Source organism: Schistocerca piceifrons, chromosome 6, assembly GCF_021461385.2.
Source record: "Schistocerca piceifrons isolate TAMUIC-IGC-003096 chromosome 6, iqSchPice1.1, whole genome shotgun sequence".
Taxonomy (NCBI): domain Eukaryota; kingdom Metazoa; phylum Arthropoda; class Insecta; order Orthoptera; family Acrididae; genus Schistocerca; species Schistocerca piceifrons.
Window position 1 is genome coordinate 584,741,441 of NC_060143.1, and position 19,606 is coordinate 584,761,046.

A 19,606-nucleotide genomic window follows, 5' to 3' on the forward strand; every position below is an offset into this window, starting at 1 on the left:
TGCAGACGTGTGTGCAAGTTGTGCCTGTGTGTTTGTGTGTGTGTGTGTGTGTGTGTGTGTGTGTGTGTGTGTGTGTGTGTCTACTGCTTACAAAGGCCTTAATGGCCGAAAGCTATGATTGTGTTAATATTTTTATTGGGTGTATCGCGACTCAGCATCTCCACTATATGGTGAGTAGCAACTTTCCTTCTCTCGTATTGTTACATCCCATACTGGATTTTCCATTGTTTGATTAACTATATACTTAAATGACCAAAGTGATGTTTCTCTCCCACAGTGTTAATTGACCACTATTAATCTCATTAGATAGGGTAATACTAACAGCAGCAGAAAATGCAAAAGAGCAGGATTCATTATGAATAGGCAGGGCACAGAGTGAGCTACTGGGAACTGTCCAGTGTTAGGATTATTCTCATCAGAATCAACATAAAACCTATAGAAAAGATGCATGAGGATACTGAATGTGTAATTCAGTATATAAAGGGAGGTTAAACTCTAGTAATCATGGAGGACTGGAAAGTGACAGTAGGGGAAGGAATGGAAGATGAGAAAAGGGCTCCTTGCATTCTGCAATAAATTTTAGCAAGTAATAGTAAATATACTGTTCATAATTTAGGATAATAATAAGAGTGGACCATCAAGAACGAAGTGCTCGTATTAAGAAGGGTGTAAGACAAGGCTGTAGCCTTTCGCCCCTACTCTTCAATCTGTACATCGAGGAAGCAATGATGGAAATAAAAGAAAGGTTCAGGAGTGGAATTAAAATACAAGGTGAAAGGATATCAATGATACGATTTGCTGATGACATTGCTATCCTGAGTGAAAGTGAAGAAGAATTAAATGATCTGCTGAACGGAATAAACAGTCTAATGAGTACACAGTATGGTTTGAGAGTAAATCAGAGAAAGACGAAGGTAATGAGTAGTAGTAAAAACGAGAACAGCGAGGAACATAACATCAGGATTGATGGTCACGAAGTCAATGAAGTTAAGGAATTCTGCTACCTAGGCATTAAAATAACCAATGACAGACAGAACAAGGAGGACATCAAAAGCAGACTCGCTATGGCAAAAAAGGCATTTCTGGCCAAGAGAAGTCTACTAATATCAAATACCGGCCTTAATTTGAGGAAGAAATTTCTGAGGATGTACGTCTGGAGTACAGCATTGTATGGTAGTGAAACATGGACTGTGGGAAAACCGGAACAGAAGAGAATCGAAGCATTTGAGAAGTGGTGCTATAGACGAATGTTGAAAATTAGGTGGACTGATAAGGTAAGGAATGAGGAGGTTCTACGCAGAATCGGAGAGGAAAGGAATATGTGGAAAACACTGATAAGGAGAAGGGACAGGATGATAGGACATCTGCTAAGACATGAGGGAATGACTTCCATGGTACTAGAGGGAGCTGTAGAGGGCAAAAACTGTAGAAGAAGACAGAGATTGGAATACATCAAGCAAATAATTGAGGATGTAGGTTGCAAGTGCTACTTCTGAGATGAAGGAGATGAAGAGGTTAGCACAGGAAAGGAATTCGTGGCGGGCCGCATCAAACCGATCAGTAGACTGATGGGAAAAAAAAAATCATTTAGGAGTTGAGGTAACAACTTGCCAAATAGTAGAGATGTGGCTCATCAACAGGCACATAAATGAGACTGAAAACTTTGCTAGCTTTCGGTTGAATTTCGGTTGAATCCTAAAGTAGATAACACACACACACACACACACACACACACACACACACACACACACACACACACACACACACACACTACGACACTCTGCATTCTAGTTTTCAGCAGGCACAATGTAGACTAACAGGTGAGCAAAGTTTTCAGTCTTGTTTATGTGCCTGTCAACAAGTCAATGTCTCTACTAACTGGTGAGTTGTCACCTTCACTTCAAAATTATTTACATTGTACCAGGACTTTACCATACAAATACACTCTTCAAGAATACAAGAGGAGAAGGTTCACTTGGAAAATAATTGGATATTTGGGAATATACAGGCTGCATTAGATTATGTTGAGACAGAGATCCCAAAATCAGATATTGGATTGTAAGGTGTACCCTGGAGCAAAGGAGAGGTTTAGGTAACAATTTAATACAGTAAGATGCAGTGAAAGAGAATCATCAGAAGGATTAAATATGTACAGAAGAACTGAGAAATAATTGTGTGTGTGTTTTCTGAGGCTGTAGGTACTGTGATAATGAATATCACCATAAACAGTTTAGTTGACAAGGAATGGACATTCCTAAAATGGCCATTACAGAAATTAAGTAGTCAAATATAGGTACAAAGAAGGTAACTGTGAAGAAACCCTGGCGGATACAATATTTCAATTGTACAATGAAAGAAGGAAATAAAAAAAAGTTCAGGAAATGTAAGGAATGTGGTGTCGCCGCCAGACACCACACTTGCTAGGTGGTAGCCTTTAAATCAGCTGCAATCCGTTAGTATACGTTGGACCCGCATGTCGCCACTATCAATGCTTGCAGACCGAGCGCCACCACACAGCAGGTCTAGTCTAGAGAGACTCCCTAGCACTCGTACCAGTTGTACAGCCGACTTTGCTTGTGATGGTTCACTGTCTACAGACGCTCTCATTTGCAGAGGCGACAGTTTAGTATAGCCTTCAGCTACGTCATTTGCTACGACCTAGCAAGGTGCCATATTCAGTTACTATAATTACTTCAACAATGTATTCTGAACAGATAATATTGTGAATCATGTACCGTCAAGAGCGACGTTAATTATTAATGGGTTAAAGTTAAGTATCAAATTAATTATGTCCGCTTTCTGAATTCTCATTCTTTGTCATGTTCCAGACCTCACGTCAGTATAGTTCTTCCCTCTTCATGCCAGCCTGCATGAGCTAAAATGCGTGCATTTCGGCCTCCACTTCGTAACACGGTGGTGGCTCTTCTGCTAACACAAAATTGGCGACGAGGAGTATAAACGGTGTTCTTAACTATACTGACAAATGTCGTTGTGACTGCCCTGATTTCATTGCGTAATGGCTTCACCACAATCTCCAGATGTACTGTCCGAATTTTATCGCTTACAGAATCAGCAGACGCAAGCATTACTGGATGCCCTTGGATAACTCGTCCAGGGTCAACGTGCAATGCAAAACGTTGCGGCAGCAGCCGCTCCACCGCTAACACAGTCACAACACGCAGTTGCACTGACCTTCAGACCTTTTGATGCTGCACTGGAAAGCTGGACGGAGTGGTCACGTCAATTTGGATTCCATCTTGCCGCCTACAGAATTCAAGGTAACGAGCGGCAGCCTTTTCTTTTGTCGGCCGTCAGTGTGCAAACCTACCGTGTGATAGTAAAATTATTTCCCCGATGCGACGTAGCAACTCTGTCCTACAAAGAAATTTTGTCTGCATTAGATGCATACTTCAAACAATCAGTCAATGTAGTTGTGAAACGGTATACCTTCTTTCGTACAAAACGTATGGCAGGTCAGACTAATCAGGAGTGGGTTGCAACCTTGCAAGGCCTTACTAGGGATTGTGCTGTTGAGTGTCAATGTGGGCTCCTATATTCAGATACTATGGTACATGATGCAATTGCACAGAACGTTTCTGATGTTCGTATAAGGGAACAGATTTTGAAACTAGTCAATCCCTCCCTTCAATAAGTGATGGACATATTGGATCGGCAGGACACACTTGACTTTGCTCGGGAATCATTTGAAACTTCGCCAGCCGTGTGTCAGGTTAACCAGCTCACCGGGCGAGTTGGACGGGGCAGTAAACAGCCCTCGCGCCCGGCCGTGCCGCTGCTGCCAGGCTCTCAGCCACGTGTGCCGCACAGGCAAGCAAATGCAGTGCTCAAATCATGCCTGCGGTGCGCTCTTACACATTTGTGTGAGAATTGCCCATCACGCCAAGCTATTTCCTTTTACTGTTATAAAAAAGGACATGTTTAGAGTGTTTGCCAGAAAAAGCTCAGATCGGAAACTCAAAACCATTCCAGGCCCTTTGCTTCGCACCGGCATCAGAATCGAACCAAGGATACTCAGGCTCGCGAAACTTCGCCCACAGAAATTCATGTCATTCATTCCACTCCGCCCAGTGCCACTCTCTCGAACAGTGACTGTATTCGTCCCACAAATAATGTGGGTCAACATCGCCGGAAATCCCATCAAGTCGCCAGTGATTCTGTACCAGTGTCAGTTCACGTTGCACGAGACAGTCGCTCTTGTCGTCAGCTGGACAATAAACTTTTTGTAGACTTGGACATTAACGACAAAGTGATACCATTCCAGCTCGATACCAGAGCTGCGGTTTCACTGATCAATCAAGACACTTACAAACTGCTGGGCACACCTCCGTCGCATGCTGCAAATGTTAAGTTAACTAGCTATTCAGGTCCACAGATCCCTGTATTAGGATAGTGCAGCCTTCTTGCAACATGCGAAGGACAAACAAAACTTGTGTCATTTTACGTCCTTTGTTCTTCTTATGCAGTGAACTTGTTTGGTTTCAATTCATTTCAGTTGTTTAACTTGTCTATAGTAAATCAGGTCCTATCTGTGAACCAGACTGTGCCTTCAGACAGTGTTTCTTGTTTATGTGAAGAATTTGCAGACATTTTTGCACTGGACCTCGGTTGCGCTAAGAACTACAAAGCACATTTGGAACTGAAAGTAAATGCGCATCCGAAATTTTTCAGAGCGCACAATGTTCCCCACACATTGCGTGATGAGGTCGCAAAAACATTACACGTTTTGGAACCACAAGGTGTAATTGAACATGTGCAGGCTTCTCTCTGGGAATCACCCTTAGTAATTTTGCCAAAATCTTCAGGAAAATTGAGACTTTGTGTGGACTTCAAGGCAACAGTGAATCCACAACTAGTGATTGCAACTTTTTCTTTACCCCCCCCCCCCCCCCCCTCCCCGGAAGATCTTTTTGACAAACTGTGCCCGGACAAATATTTTTCGAAGTTGGACCTAGCAGATGCGTACTTGCAAATACCAGTGGACAAAGAATCCCAGCACGTTTTGGTGGTTAACACACATTCTGGTTTGTATTAATTAAAATGACTGCCAATTGGGTGTGCATCTGCCCCTGCACTGTTTCAGCAATATCTACAAACTGTGCATCGGTCCCTACTGCACCAAACTATCTGGACGATATTGTGATCTCCGGAAAGACGGAAGAAGAACATTTAGCCAATCTCAGAACATTATTTCAGGTCTTGCGACGTAATGGTCTTCACTTACGGAAGGACAAATGTGTGTTTTTTGCTAGTGACTTGCCATACCTGGGACATTTACTCAATGCTCATGGCATACATCCCAGTCCCACGCACCTCAGTGCCATACAAGACTGGCCTTCGCCGCAAAATTTGAAGCGGCTACAGAGTGTGCCGGGAAAAATCAACGATTATCACAGTTATGTGCCGCATGCCTCTTCCATTTCAGCTCCGCTTCATCGATTACGCCGTAAAGGTGTTCTGTTCACCTAGATGACGGAATGCGAACGCACCTTTCGCCGGTTGAAATCGGCGTTGCTTTCCAATTCTGGCCTTACGCCGTTCGATCCCCAGAAACCCCTTTTGTTGATGGTGGATGCATCAGATTTCGGGATCGGTGCTGTGCTTACGCACAAAGATGGCTCGCACGATCGCCCTATTGCCTTTGCGTCAAAATTGCTCTCGTCTGCGCAAAGAAATAATTCACAGATCGAGAAAGAAGCATTGGCTCTCGTATTTGGTGTTACAAAGTTTCATGACTTCTTGTATGGTCGTCACTTTACCATAATCACAGACCACAAACCTTTGACATCACTTTTTCATCCGAACAAGGCTGTACCTACACGTACAGTGCAGAAATTCATTTGCTGCTCTATTTTCCTCTTGCAGTACCGCTACGATATCTTGTATCGGTCCACTGCTAAGCACGGAAACGTCAATGTGTTGTCCCGTTTGCCTCTTGCTGAGGATAGGGCATTTGATTCCTCCAAACTTGCTTGCATGTTCACTGATTCGGAAACCGATGACATGATCGAATCATTTCCAACTGATTTTCGTCGTGTAGCTACAGCCACAATTGCCAACCTTGTCCTTGGTACCAGTCTGCGTTTTGTTGCTATGCAATGGCCCTTGTCAAAGTCACAGATTGGGGACCCATTGGTTTGCCAATTTTTTGCTTACAAGGAGAGTTTTTGTTCGCCGTGGTGTTTTGCTGTTGCATTCTGATAATGATCAGTCCAGGGTCGTGGTCCCACGTTCGTTACAGTCCTCTGTCTTAAAGCTTCTCCACCAAGGACATTGGGGTACAGTGAGAACAAAAAAACTTGTTCGTCAGCACTGTACTTGGTTCGGAATCAATGCCGCGATTACGAATATGCATGGTGTGTGCCAAACAACAATCAGCACCACCGCGGAAATTCTTTGCATGGCCAAAAGCCACTTCCCCTTGGCAACGCTTACACATCGATTTTGCTGGTCCATTCGGCAATGCTCGATGGTTGGTTGTGATAGAGTCATTCAGTAATTTTCCTTTTGTTGTCCGGATGTCTTCCACGACATCATCTGCCACCATCCAAGCGTTATCTGCTATCTTTTGCATTGAAGGTCTTCCACAAACAATTGTTTCCGACAATGGCCAACAATTCATGTCCGCAGAATTTCAGTCATTCTGCAAGGCCAGTGGTATTCAACATCTGACATCTGCGCCATTTTTGCCACAGTCAAACGGTGCCGCTGAACTATTGGTCATGACTTTCAAATCACAGATGTTGGAATTGAAAGAGTCGCATTCTCGGGAGGACGCGTTATTCCTCATTTTGTCCTCGTATCGCTCTCAGCCCCGAGATGATCGCTCGCTGGCTGAGTTACTCCATGGTCGCCATCATCGAACCTTGATGTTTTTGCTACATCCACCGCATCAGGTTCCTGTACAGTGGCAGACATCTGCTTTTGCTCCAGGCAACGTTGTCTACTACCGCCACTATTGAGGTTCACGGCGTTGGCTCGCAGGGCGCATTCTTCGCTGCCTCGTCCGCGCTATGTATCTGGTTTTGGGGGCCTCTGGTGAGGTGCATCGGCATCTCAATCAGCTGCGCCTCTGTCGTCGCACGGGTTCTGCCGCTCCCCGTCTGCTTTCAGCGACGGTGCCGTCCGGTCAGCGCCCTGGGGGACCCATCTACTGGCTCGCCTCAGCCCCAGGTGTTACCGACGCTGCCTTCCATTTTGCAACATGGCGACGGTGCCGTCCGGTCAGCGCCCTGGGGACCCATCTACTGGCTCGCCTCAGCCCCAGGTGTTACCGACGCTGCCTTCCATTTTGCAACATGGCGACGCGCCGCCGCCGCCACCTGTTCTCCTGCCGGCGACACCCGCAGTGGACGTTTCGCAGCAGCCGCCGGGCGCCTCCATGGGTCACGCACCGCCGATCGCTTCCCGTGACCAGTTGTCCTCCGACATGGAACTCTTGCTCGCTCTGGATCATATGTCGTCTTCGCCCTTCGGGTGCCCCGGCCCGATGAAGGTCGACCCTTCAGCCCCTCCTGTCTCTCTACGGGCGCATACACCGCATGGTGGCATGCACCCTGGAATAGGTTTTCAGGCGTTACCTAGCTCCCCGCGGTCTGAATGGCAGGGTGCGGGTGGCACAGCCTCGCCTGTTGTTAGGCTCCCCACCTCGTCGCATACGTCAACATGGGATCCTCCCCACGGCGGGCGGAGGCCTTATACCACAACCGTACGCTGATATGCAGCGGAGGAATGTGGTGTCACTGCCAGACACCACAATTGCTGGGTGGTAGCATTTAAATCTGCCGTGGTCCGTTAGTATATGTTGGACCCGCATGTCGCCACTATCAGTGATTGCAGACCAAGCGCCGCCACACAGCAGGTCTAGTCTAGAGAGACTCCGTAGCACTCGCCCAGCTGTACAGCCATCTTTGCTAGTGATAGTTCACTGTCTACAGACACTCTCATTTGCAGAGACGACAGTTTAGCATAGCCTTCAGTTACGTCATTTGCTACGACCTAGCAAGGCGCCATATGCAGTAACCATAATTACTTCAACAATGTATTCTGAACAGATAATATTGTGAATCATGTGCCACCAAGAGCGGCTTTCATCATTAATGGATTAAAGTTAAGTATCAAATTAATTATGTCTGTTTTCTGAATTCTAATTCCTTGTCATGTTCCAGACCTCTCGTCAGTATAGTTCTTCCCTCCTCACGCCAGCCTGCGTGAGCTAAAACGTGTGCATTTCGGCCTACACTCGTAACACGGTGTTGGCTCTTCTGCTAACACAAAAAGGACCAAAGGAAAGTGTCACTTAGGAACAAAATAAATGGGAAGTGCAGGGAAGATAACATGATACAGCTGCACAAAGAAATGAAGAAATCAGAAAGGAACTACTCTTTGCAGAAATAGATTCAATGTACAGGAAAATCAAAATAGCTTTTAGTGCAATTAAAAGCAAAACTATCAACATTATGAATACAAAATGTTTTCCATTGTTAAATGCAGAGGACAGAATGGATAATTTGTAGGGCACACTGAGGACCTCTAGGAGAGGGATAACTTGTCTGCCAACATGACAGTAGAAAAATGAGAGGAGATTGAAAGACATAGAGTACCCAGTATTATAGCCAGAGTTTAACACAGCTCTGGATGATTTGCAAATAAATAATATATGGATTAGAGACAGATAAGATTCCTTTCGGATTTCTTAAACTATAGGTAGAAGTGGTGGAGACATACTACTTTTGGGAGAATATCATCCACATAATCCCAGGGATAGCAAATACAGGTGAATGTCAGGAAGAGTGCACTATCACCGTAACAAGTTATATATTAAAGAATAATCTATAGAAGAATGGAAATGCAAACTGAGAGTATGCTACATGACCACAATCAAACATATACAGTTGAAACACTCACTGCTATAAACATTGTTACTGTCTGATAGTTGGTGCGATGCTAGCATCCCAAGTGGTGAGAAAGCAGCCGTAAAATTAAAGTTAGTTTTTAATTGTTTTCTAGTTAACTAACACAATAGTTATTACATTTTTGCATTCGCTGGATTAGTAAATTATCAAGATGATAATGGTCATGAAATACATCTAAAAACAGCTGAATCCCCCTGATTCTGTGACCTAAACTACTACTTAATGATGAAGAAATACTTTTGAATATGTGTACAACTGCAGCTTACTCCATTGAAAACAAGAGATTGTAAACACATATTTCACACATGAGAAAAATATATTTCTTTTGTTGTCTGTACTTATTATGGCAGGCACATTCTTTGACACATAACAACTTTGTAGAGAGTCTAATGTTTTCCATAGTCTCACACTTCACTCGACTTCATAACACATAACTATTTTTGTAAATGTAATTACCTTGGCTTCAAAAGCAAACGTGTTGAAGATTCTTACCATTTGTGGCTGAGAGATGGCAACAACTGTGGAATTGGTTTCTTCTGTATTGGGAAACAGTTTTATTGCTTTTATAAAAACAATTATAGCAACAATTCCACAACTGTTTCTGCATCTAAGTCAAAAATGGTACGAATCTTCAACACATTCGCTTTTGAAGCAAAGGTAATTACATTTACAAAATTATTTACGTGTTATAAAGTCGAATGAAGTGTAAGACTATGCAAAACATTAGGCACCATACAAAGTTGTTACGTGTCAACGAAAATGCCTGTCATAATAAGAATAAACAACGAAAGAAATGTATTTTTAACTATCACGCCAATCTGGTTTTTCCTTCAGCTACAGTTGTGGTAGTTTATCTGCTACATTAAATAATGTAGGCACTGCATTCCATACGTGTTTCCTATGTTCCACACTCACTAATTTAATTGAAGTGCAGTGAAGAAAACTTCACATGTTTGAGTAGGTATACAACACCTTTCTGCAGAAGGTCAGGTTTCCCTCTGTTATTACTTAGCAATTTTTATGTTCTTAAAGAACATGAGATTCACCAGTAAATATCTTTAGGTCACAAGAAAATTTCTTTAAAAAAAAAAAAAAAAAAAAAAAAAAAAAGCACAACTTCTGTAATTTATCTGTTCACGCTTCCTTGGGCCAAACCTAAAAAAAAGACAAATGTAGTGTCTTCTTGTTGTTGTTGCTCCTATTTATTGTGCTACAGATGCTTCCATTTGTAAAAACCATTCTACAGATCAATATAAAGAATTACAATTCACTTTCACACTATCTTGCTGAACTCAACATTGTAACTTCCTAGCCACTTAATGCACTGCAGTCTCAGAGATTAACAAAAAATGAGATGGAGTGTCACAAGTGTTATGTTAGACTGTGCAGATGATTATCAGTTAAGCTTTAGGGAGGATAGAGGCATTTGAGATGCAGTTTTGACACTGCACCCTGTAATGGATGCACAAGTTATTGAGAAAAATCAAGACACTTTCATAAGCTTTGCCAACTTAGTGTTCAGCAATGCTAATTGGTGCAAGACGTCAGAAATTACTAGAACAATAAATGTAACCTGTAATAAAAGGTGAGTAATATGCAATATGTTTCAACGGCAAAACATCAGAATCATTCCCTGTAAACAGTGGTGTAAAGTAGGGGTGTCTGTTAGCTCCTACTCTGTTTGGCATTTTCTTTTCCCTCCTGCTGAAATTTGCTTTTGAAGACTGTGAGGAGGGAGTGCATTTATATACAAGATCTGGTCGAAATCTTTCCAACATTGCCCTTCTCGAGGCCAAGACCAAAGACTTATTCGCGAGTTGTTATATGCAGATGACGCAGCCCTGGTAACAACCTCAGAGGACGAGCTGCAGTATCCAATCGACAATTTATCACATGCATGTGGAAAAATTGGTCTTACCATCAGCCTCCAAACGACTAAGATCATGGAACAGGGAACCACCAAACTTTCATCCATCAGCATTGATGGCAATCCTCTCCAGGTAGTTGATGATTTTACCTACTTTTGATCTACAATATGTAGCAACTTGTCTGTGGGTAATGAGATTACCAACAGAATTGCAAAAGCATCAGCTGTCATGGGTAGACTGACAAACAGAGTATGGAAGACAGGACTACTTACATTAAAAACTAAATTGCAAGTATATAACGCCTGTGTTATCAGCACCTTTTGTACGGCTGTGAGACATGGACAACTTTTGCTAAACACGAATCCCAACTGAACAGTTTCCATCTCCTTTGTCTCTGGAGGATCCTTCAGATCTCTTGGAAGGATAGAGAATCCAACACTGAAGTATTACGGCTCACAAGCACAACCAGCATTCACGCACTCCTAATGTGGCTGGGACATGTCAGGCACACGGATCCTTAGTGAATACTGAAAAAATGAACTGTACGGAGAACTTTGGGAGTGTGTGACGCCAGTAGGAAGACCACACCTCTGTTTCAAGGATGTCTGCAAGAGAGATCTGACCAAGGCCAGCATCGATCCAAGTCAGTGGGAAAATACAACTGGTGGCCGTGTCAGGTGGCGACAAGCCGTGTTCAATGGGGTTGAGCTTGCAGGGATATGACATTGAAGCCACAGCCCAATAGTCCCAATGGAAGCACCCTGGAAAGCCAAAACCGAGAAAAGCATACCAAGTTTGATAAAATTTGGAATTTTTGTCCACTGTTTTCTTCAATTACCATGGCGTAGTGTATCACGGATTTTTGCCTCACGATCGTATGGTCAATAAGGAGTATTACCTTGACATTATGCACTGTTTGCGAGAAGCAATAGACTAAAAATGTCCAGAATTGTGGAAAAACAATTCATGGCTTTTGCATCATGAAAATGCATCTGATCATTCGCCGTTGCTTGTGAGAGATTTCTTGGCCAAACACAACTCGACAATCGTGCCTCTGAAGAGACTATGAAAAGACGAAGACTTTCAACGATGCAGGAAATAAAAACTGCAACGCTGGAAGTACTCAAGGCTGCACCAAAAATTGCTTTTGAGAAGTGCTTCGAGGATTGTAAGAAGCTTTGGCTCAAGTGTGTTGTATCTGAGGGGGTTACTTTGAAGGGGAAAACATGAATATTGATGAATAAATAAATACTTTTTCATAGAGTCACCTTAATTTTTGAACAAACCTTGCATTTGTCCTAATCTCCTTGCTCCCCCCCCCCCCTTCCCCCCCACCTAACCCTGTTCCCTGTACATATCTGAACCCCCACTATCTTTATCCACCTCCTCCGTCACTTTTGTCCATATGCTCTTTTTGTTGTTTATAACCATCTCCTTCCCCCTTCTCTGTCCATCTCCTCCTCCCCCTCTATTATCTTATTTCTTGTTGTTGCAAATGGAATCTTAATTGGGAAAGTTGCTGGATTTGTGAGGGTAGCATCTTTAATGACAGTATCTCACAAGGTTTTAATCTACAAATGGATAGTATTATAAAGTGAGCAATTATCACAACTTTCCATTAAAAATGACTGCCTGAAGGAAAAGAAAACTGCACATTTTCACAGCACAGCTTAGCTTGTTCTTTCTCGTGGTCAATTTAACAGAAAACGTTTATTGTATAATTCTTATTTGATTTGCCTTCAGATGCTGTCTATGCTCTTTGTCAATCTCATTGACTCGATGAGAGTGTAGTAAGCTTGGCGTTGCATGTACATCAACCAATATTTTGATACCCCACTGGTGACAATTTTTCCAGACCATGAACTGAAAACAACTGACTGCCTGCAAATTACCATGAACTGCCATCAATTCATCTTTGAAACACCACACAAGTATGATCATCATGGATAAAGTGCTGAAATATCAATTTCAATTATATTATTTTTTGCAAAACTTCTATGTTTGATGCTGAATTTGTTGCTGTAATGAAAACATCTGAAAGCGGAAAAGCTCGGAATCTTTTTTCCCAACATTTGTTGACCGTCAAATACAAAACACTGCTAAAAGATGGTATGTCATGGATCAAAAACTGCCAAAATTCCAATATAGTGGAGCTTTTCTAGCTGGTTGGTGTGACCGAGCGGTTCTAGGCGCTTCAGTCCGGAACCGTGCTGCTGCTACGGTCGCAGGTTCGAATCCTGCCTCGGGCATGGATGTGTGTGATGTCCTTAGGTTAGTTAGGTTTAAGTATTTCTAAGTTCTAGGGAACTGATGACATCAATATTAAGTACCATAGTGCTCAGAGCCATTTGAACCATTTTGAGCTTTTCCACTCTATAATGTTTTGACATGTGAGTAATAACGTTCTGATATTCTCATGTAAAAGCTTTTAATATATTTTAAAATCTTAAAACAATTTGATATGCCAGTGTATGTGTCACGGTTGTTATTCCTTCTGGATTTATTGTTATATAGACGTCACCTGAAGACGTGGCTTTAAAGCCGTGAAACCGGTAGTGGTACAGTAATAAATGATCAAAATACAGCAGAAGTGGTTATTAATACCCAAGATGAATACTCATAGCTGTGGTTGTCTGCAGCTGCTAGCATCTGCCTTTTTTGGAATTGGAATAATTATTCTTGAAGTCTGAAGGAGTTTCATCATGATGTAAGTAGAAAACAAAAATAATGAAAATTTGTGGACAGTTTCAGCTAGTTGCTGGATTACACTTCAGTCTTTCAGAGGTAAGGTTCTTCCCCTTTAGGCTATATACACGCAGAATAATTCAACATCATTTAATTATACAAACACATACCATCGACTGCGATCCTGTCCGCTGGTGAATGTGGCCATTTCCTGCCATACTGCCAGGGCCCATGGGTCCTATGGTACCACTGTGTGCTCGTTCATGTCCATTTTGATGTGGGAAGGTTTGAAACTGCATTGCCTTGTTGGGATCCATTTCTTCACGAAATCCTAGCAAATGGAATGTAGCATAGGGGCATATCTCATCCTCCATGCCTGAAAATGAGAAGTCAGCTGGGTAGACATGTTCACAAATTGTCAATAGAAAAATCAGAGTTCACAGCAAACATTACTGAAATGAAAACTATTCATACAAACTTTGAAATGGATAGATGTTGTATCAATGTCCTTGATTCAAGAAACCTATTTTGTCAAAATTTAACTGTACTGAAACAAATGTATGAAAACATTTTCAAATATTTTACATATGAAAATAAATTTTACCGAAAATAGCATACAGTGTATAGTCCATTCAATGATGCCTCCTTATAAGAAGGAGGGAGGAAGATGAAAGAATGATAACAGGTGCTATTATCTTCAATTAAAACTTCTGGGCTGATAGGCTGTGGTCAATCCAAAAAGCTTTCCCCTGATGTTTCAACTCCGACTGCAGGAGCCATCTTCATCCTCACTCCAATAACATTTGCATAACTACTTTCTACACGATTCCAAAAATCCATAAACCTAACAATCCTGAACAGCCCACTGTTGCTCATTGCTGTGCTCCTATTAAAACCATCTCTGCTCTTCTCAACCAACAAATTGTAGCATAGCCTCTCATGTTGAAGATCAGCATTTCCTTAATGAATTCTTGATCATCTTCCTCCTATTAACCTGGATCCCTACTCATCACTGTTGATAACATCTCCCTTTACACCGATATCTCCCATGCCAATGGTCTTGTTGCTACCGAACACTGGATTCGCCAACGTCCTTCTGATTTCAAACAAACTACCTCATTCCTACACAGTTAAACAATTATGTCCTCACATGTGAATACTTTTCTATAAGGGGAAGACATATAAACAAATCATCAGCATACCAATTTCCCACATCTCGGCATCCTTATATGCTAATTTATGGAACATCCAGAGGAAACCTTCCCAGTCTTCGGAAACCAGAAACCCCTTGTCTGGTTTGGTTTCATTGACGATATCTCCTGATCTGAATCCAGGGCCACGACACCTTACCCTCATTCCCCTTACATCCTCAAAACCTTCTCTTCCATTCACTTTACCTGGCCATCCTCACAAGAGGACCATAGGAATTTCTCCTCACTGATTTGATTTATATTGACAGGATGTGTAGGGCATGACTGCCATGCATACTTACGTATTTTGTATGGTAGTGATACTTAAGGAATCTGCAACCAGGCAAGTCTGTTAAGTGCTTAATAACAGGAGCACGAAGTCCATGGGTCAAATCTTTCTGCCTGCCCCCCCCCCCCCCCTCACCCCAGCTGTGCAAATTATCATTATTGAATGATTAGTTTATTGTTTTCATAATCTTTATTCTGCCAACAGGAGAACAAGTTTTTGTAAGGAGACTGGAAAAAAGGGTATACAAAAACTTTCAGTCAAATCAGTATTGTCATTGTACTTATGTTATTGTATCTACATGCATGACAAGTAGAATGTGTAACTTACGGAGCATTGCACAGATCGGGATGATGCTGATCATAGATACATGGAAAACAATAATTATTGTGGTGTACAGCACTTGTAATGAACACTGAAACTTTGCATGCAGATGTTTTCTTCAATGTGTCTATTGCAAAACAAACTTGGTTTACATTGGTAAACAGTTCTCAGTCATCACACAATTTCATGGTGTACCATGCATATCTGTTGTTATGATTGCGTGGGAATGAGGAAGAAGAAAAGGAGGTGGGGGTGGGTGGGTGGGGATAGGGGGGTGTGGTGGGGTGGGGTGGGGGTGGAGGGGGAGAGAGAGAGAGAGAGAGAGAGAGAGAGAGAGAGAGAGAGAGAGAGAGAGTACAAGGAATGAGATTCGATCCACAAACTTTGACCTTCTGAAACTAAGCGCTTCCCTACTTGGCTGCACAATCCTCGACTGCTAACACTAATATGAAGTACATAAGCAGGTGGGGGTGAGTGGGTGGGGATAGGGGGATGGCGGGGGGAGGGAGGGAGAGCGAGAGAGAGAGAGAGAGAGAGAGAGAGAGAGAGAGAGAGAGAGAGAGAGAGAGAGAGACAGAGAGAGAGAGAAGGAGGGAGGGTACAACGAGTGAGATTCGATCCACAGACTTTGAGCTTCTGAAACTAAGAGCTTCCTCACTTGGCTGCACAATCCTCGACTGCTAACACTAATATGAAGTACATAAGCATGCATAAAATTTGTAGAAAACAGTTGAGAGTTGCATCTTCCAGTTTACATACACTGGTCCCTCTATCAGCCCAATGTGCCACCTTGCTGAAGTTGACCACCACCTCTCTGATGGCTGTACTCATACCTAATTTTGACAGCAGTCATCTCTTCAATACCAAAAAATTTCTCCCGTATAGCCAGGCCAACTTTGGATGGTGTATCTACAGTGATGAAAATTTCCTTGCCTAGTATTCTGAAGGACTCACTAAGGCTTTCACAGAAAGGTACTATCCCCCGAATCTATTCCACAAACAGTTTTCCCACATGATATCCTCAGGTCTCCCTAATTCTCCCGCCACATCCAAGAACCAGCTGCAATGGAGCACCTGACCCAATACCATACCAGTCTGGGGCAAATGAAGCAAGTCCTATGTCAGGGCTCCAACTATCTACCATTGTGCCCGGAAGTGAGGGGGCACCCTACCCACAATACTACTCACCACTCTCAAAGCAGTATTCTACGACCCACTCAACCCACAAATACCGATCCATCCCAACGCCATTCCAACTCCCACCCAACCCCTTGCCACTGGGGTCATATCCCCGTGGAAGGCCCAGGTCCAAAATTCCCCCACTCAGCGCTTCCTAATCTGTTCTCATCACTGGCTTATCAATCCTTCAGAGGTAGGATCCCATGTAAAAACAACCATGGTGTATACCAGCTGTGTTGCAATTTCTACACAGCACTGTATGTGAGCAGGACCAGCAGCCAGCTGTCCAATAGAATGAATGGCTATGACCAAACTGTGGCCGAGAGTAGAGCTGACCAACCAGTGGCAAAATGTGCTGCCGAGCACAATGAGCTCGAGTTTAATGGCATCATTACATCATCCACCCACTCTCCCCTACCCTACCACTCTCACACCAGATTCTCCGAACTACTGGGGTGGGAGTTATTCTTGCAACGCATCATACGTTCCTATAATCCACCTGGCCTCAATCATTGCCAACTGACTGTCCCCACACCATCCACACAATAGTTTCCCCTTCCTCTGCACTGCACTCCCTCCCAATCTACTCCTTCGTGTCACCAGCACCTCGTGCTGCAGGAACTCACCGGCTCCAGTATGTCACATTCCTGTCCCACCTGCTGCCTCTCCCTCAAGCATTCCTATTCCGCACACCCACTGCCTCCCTCTGAGCCGTCAGTCGTGCTTCTCTGATTGTCCCTCTTGCTTCCCACCTCTTTTCTCCCTCTATCCAGCCCATCTAACACAACACTTCTATATTTGATGAGCTGTCTCCTTCACTCTTAAATTATTAACCATAAATTTAAATGGGTTATGTTACTTGACACTGATGTTTCAGTATAGCCATATACCTATTATTTTTTAATACCTTCATGTAGCTTATCATTCTTGATAGCTATATACAGAAAAATGGAATATATGGTAGTCTGACATATTTCAAGATAACTAAACCTGTACAAATATCAAGTTACAAAAAAGAATCTTTCGAAGCAGTGAACTGACTTTCATCATGTTTAACGTCCCAGCAAACAACATATACAGTTAAAAGCTACAGATTGAGCATCATTTTTATGAATTATTACTGTTGGCTTTACTCCTCCATCTCCACTTCAGTTTTATAAATTTACATATTCTACTAATTATATATCATTTGTAAATCTGGGAGCTAAAATTGTTTGGTTTTCTTATTGTATGAATGTAAAACACACTTTACCAATTATCATTAATATAGATCTTTTAAAATAAAATGTGATGTTATTTTACACCAGTTGTGTATACATCTTGTGTAAACTATACCACACTTAAAAGCACACAGATCACATGCCTGCAGTAATATGTAAGTATTTGACACATAGTACAACCATGAAGCTTTTGAGGAAAAGACATAACGTAACATCTTCAGATTTATTTAATTAAGAAAATGCTAATGTGACTAAAGAAGAACATGGAAAACATTCACACTACTCTGCATTCTCCTAAACTACACTATTCCATTTGAATCTACACATGCAACACACACATAAGAAAGGAGTTATACTTCATCTGCTTGACAAAGATAAAAATTACTAAATCTTCTCAGCTACATATTTGGATACAAGAAACAAAAATAGGAAAATGTTGTGGATTGAATGTCCCTATTATATCGAGAGATTAATTACAAAAGAAAGATGCACTGTTTGTACATAAATGGCACTTATTAGCCAGTGGAAAATCAAACTAAATAAGTTTATTCATCATCAAGCTTCAGAATGACAGTGCAGTTTGTGTAACCAACACATATATACTGTATTACCTACTGAATGACCCAGCCTACCTTCTGTAGTTTGCAAGAAGAAGGAATGGAGGTATATTCTGTGAACATGGCAACTTTACTCTCCCAGTAAATCCGTATGTCAAAAGCTGTACTAGAAATAACAAAACTGGAAATTTAAAATAATTTTGCTTATGTGCAGCTACAGGAGTATTGTAGAGAAGCACATATTCTGTAGAGGTTATAGAACTTTTGCACAAATTCACCAGTTTTAACGGCATTTGTAACTGCTAACTTTTTGGTGAGATGATTATTGTCTAAAACATAGAAAAAAACTATTCTTCTTAGCTGATAAACTTAGGCAAAAATGCACAGAATGATCATTATTGTCCTAAAATTAACTACACTGATGCAAATGGAGTTTTCTACAAATCTGACAACAACCTCAAACTGGGAAAGAAAACCATTTTTTACAATATTCACATTTTCTGCCTTACAGAGGGAACAGCAAGTGAAATGATATGATTAAAAGATTAAAGAAATGTGTGTGTGTGTGTGTGTGTGTGTGTGTGTGTGTGTGCGCATTGGGAATGCATTCTTGTATGACTATAATGGAGAAGAAAAACAAAGAAAGAAAAAGATTACAATTTATGAAGTTCCATTAAAAAGACTGGCAGAAATTCAATCACCTGCATCCATTTGCATTCATCAGATTAACTTGTATGACTATAATGGAGAAGAAAAACAAAGAAAGAAAAAGATTACGATTTATGAAGTTCCATTAAAAAGACTGGCAGAAATTCAATCACCTGCATCCATTTGCATTCATCAGATTAACTTTTACGGAATGCTATATTGACACATGCAAACAAATCTGTTTGAGAAACAGAACTGCTGCTATACTTGATTAAATGCCAGATAAGAGAAAATATTCTGAATCATTCGTAAGTACTAAATGTGCATAAGATGTGAGCTTTCTGAGTGGCAACTCTCAGATAGTTTGTGATACTGCTGTGGTAATAAATTAGATTTCAATTGGATACACTGTATCACAAGGAAACTGTTTTGAGACATGTTTGAGTCAACAGATACTTACAAAATGCTTATAACAAACTAGTGGTATATATACTTGTACTATTACGCAAGCACAACTGATCTTTACACTTCAGTGTTCACCACCCGGACAAATTACCGGTGGGTACTTAGCTGCTGTCTTATAGGATCAGCTTTACAGAAGTGAAGAAACAAAAGTCATACAATGCAGAAACCAATCAATCTGCTAACAACAGATGGGTTTTTTCCCTTTTAATATACAAGGTCCGTTAAAAAAAAATCCGAAACATTCATAATTT

General features: G+C 41.8%; 1 protein-coding gene across 1 annotated transcript in view; it reads right to left on the bottom strand.

Annotated features, from left to right (window-relative positions):
- The window catches only part of LOC124802781 (Down syndrome cell adhesion molecule-like protein Dscam2), an 866,453-nt gene that overhangs the window by 62,866 nt on the left and 783,981 nt on the right, over positions 1 to 19,606 (bottom strand). The window contains exon 33 of the mRNA XM_047263777.1: positions 13,657 to 13,862. Coding sequence (XP_047119733.1) covers positions 13,657 to 13,862 — 206 coding nt within the window. The remainder of the gene's footprint in view (positions 1 to 13,656; positions 13,863 to 19,606) is intronic.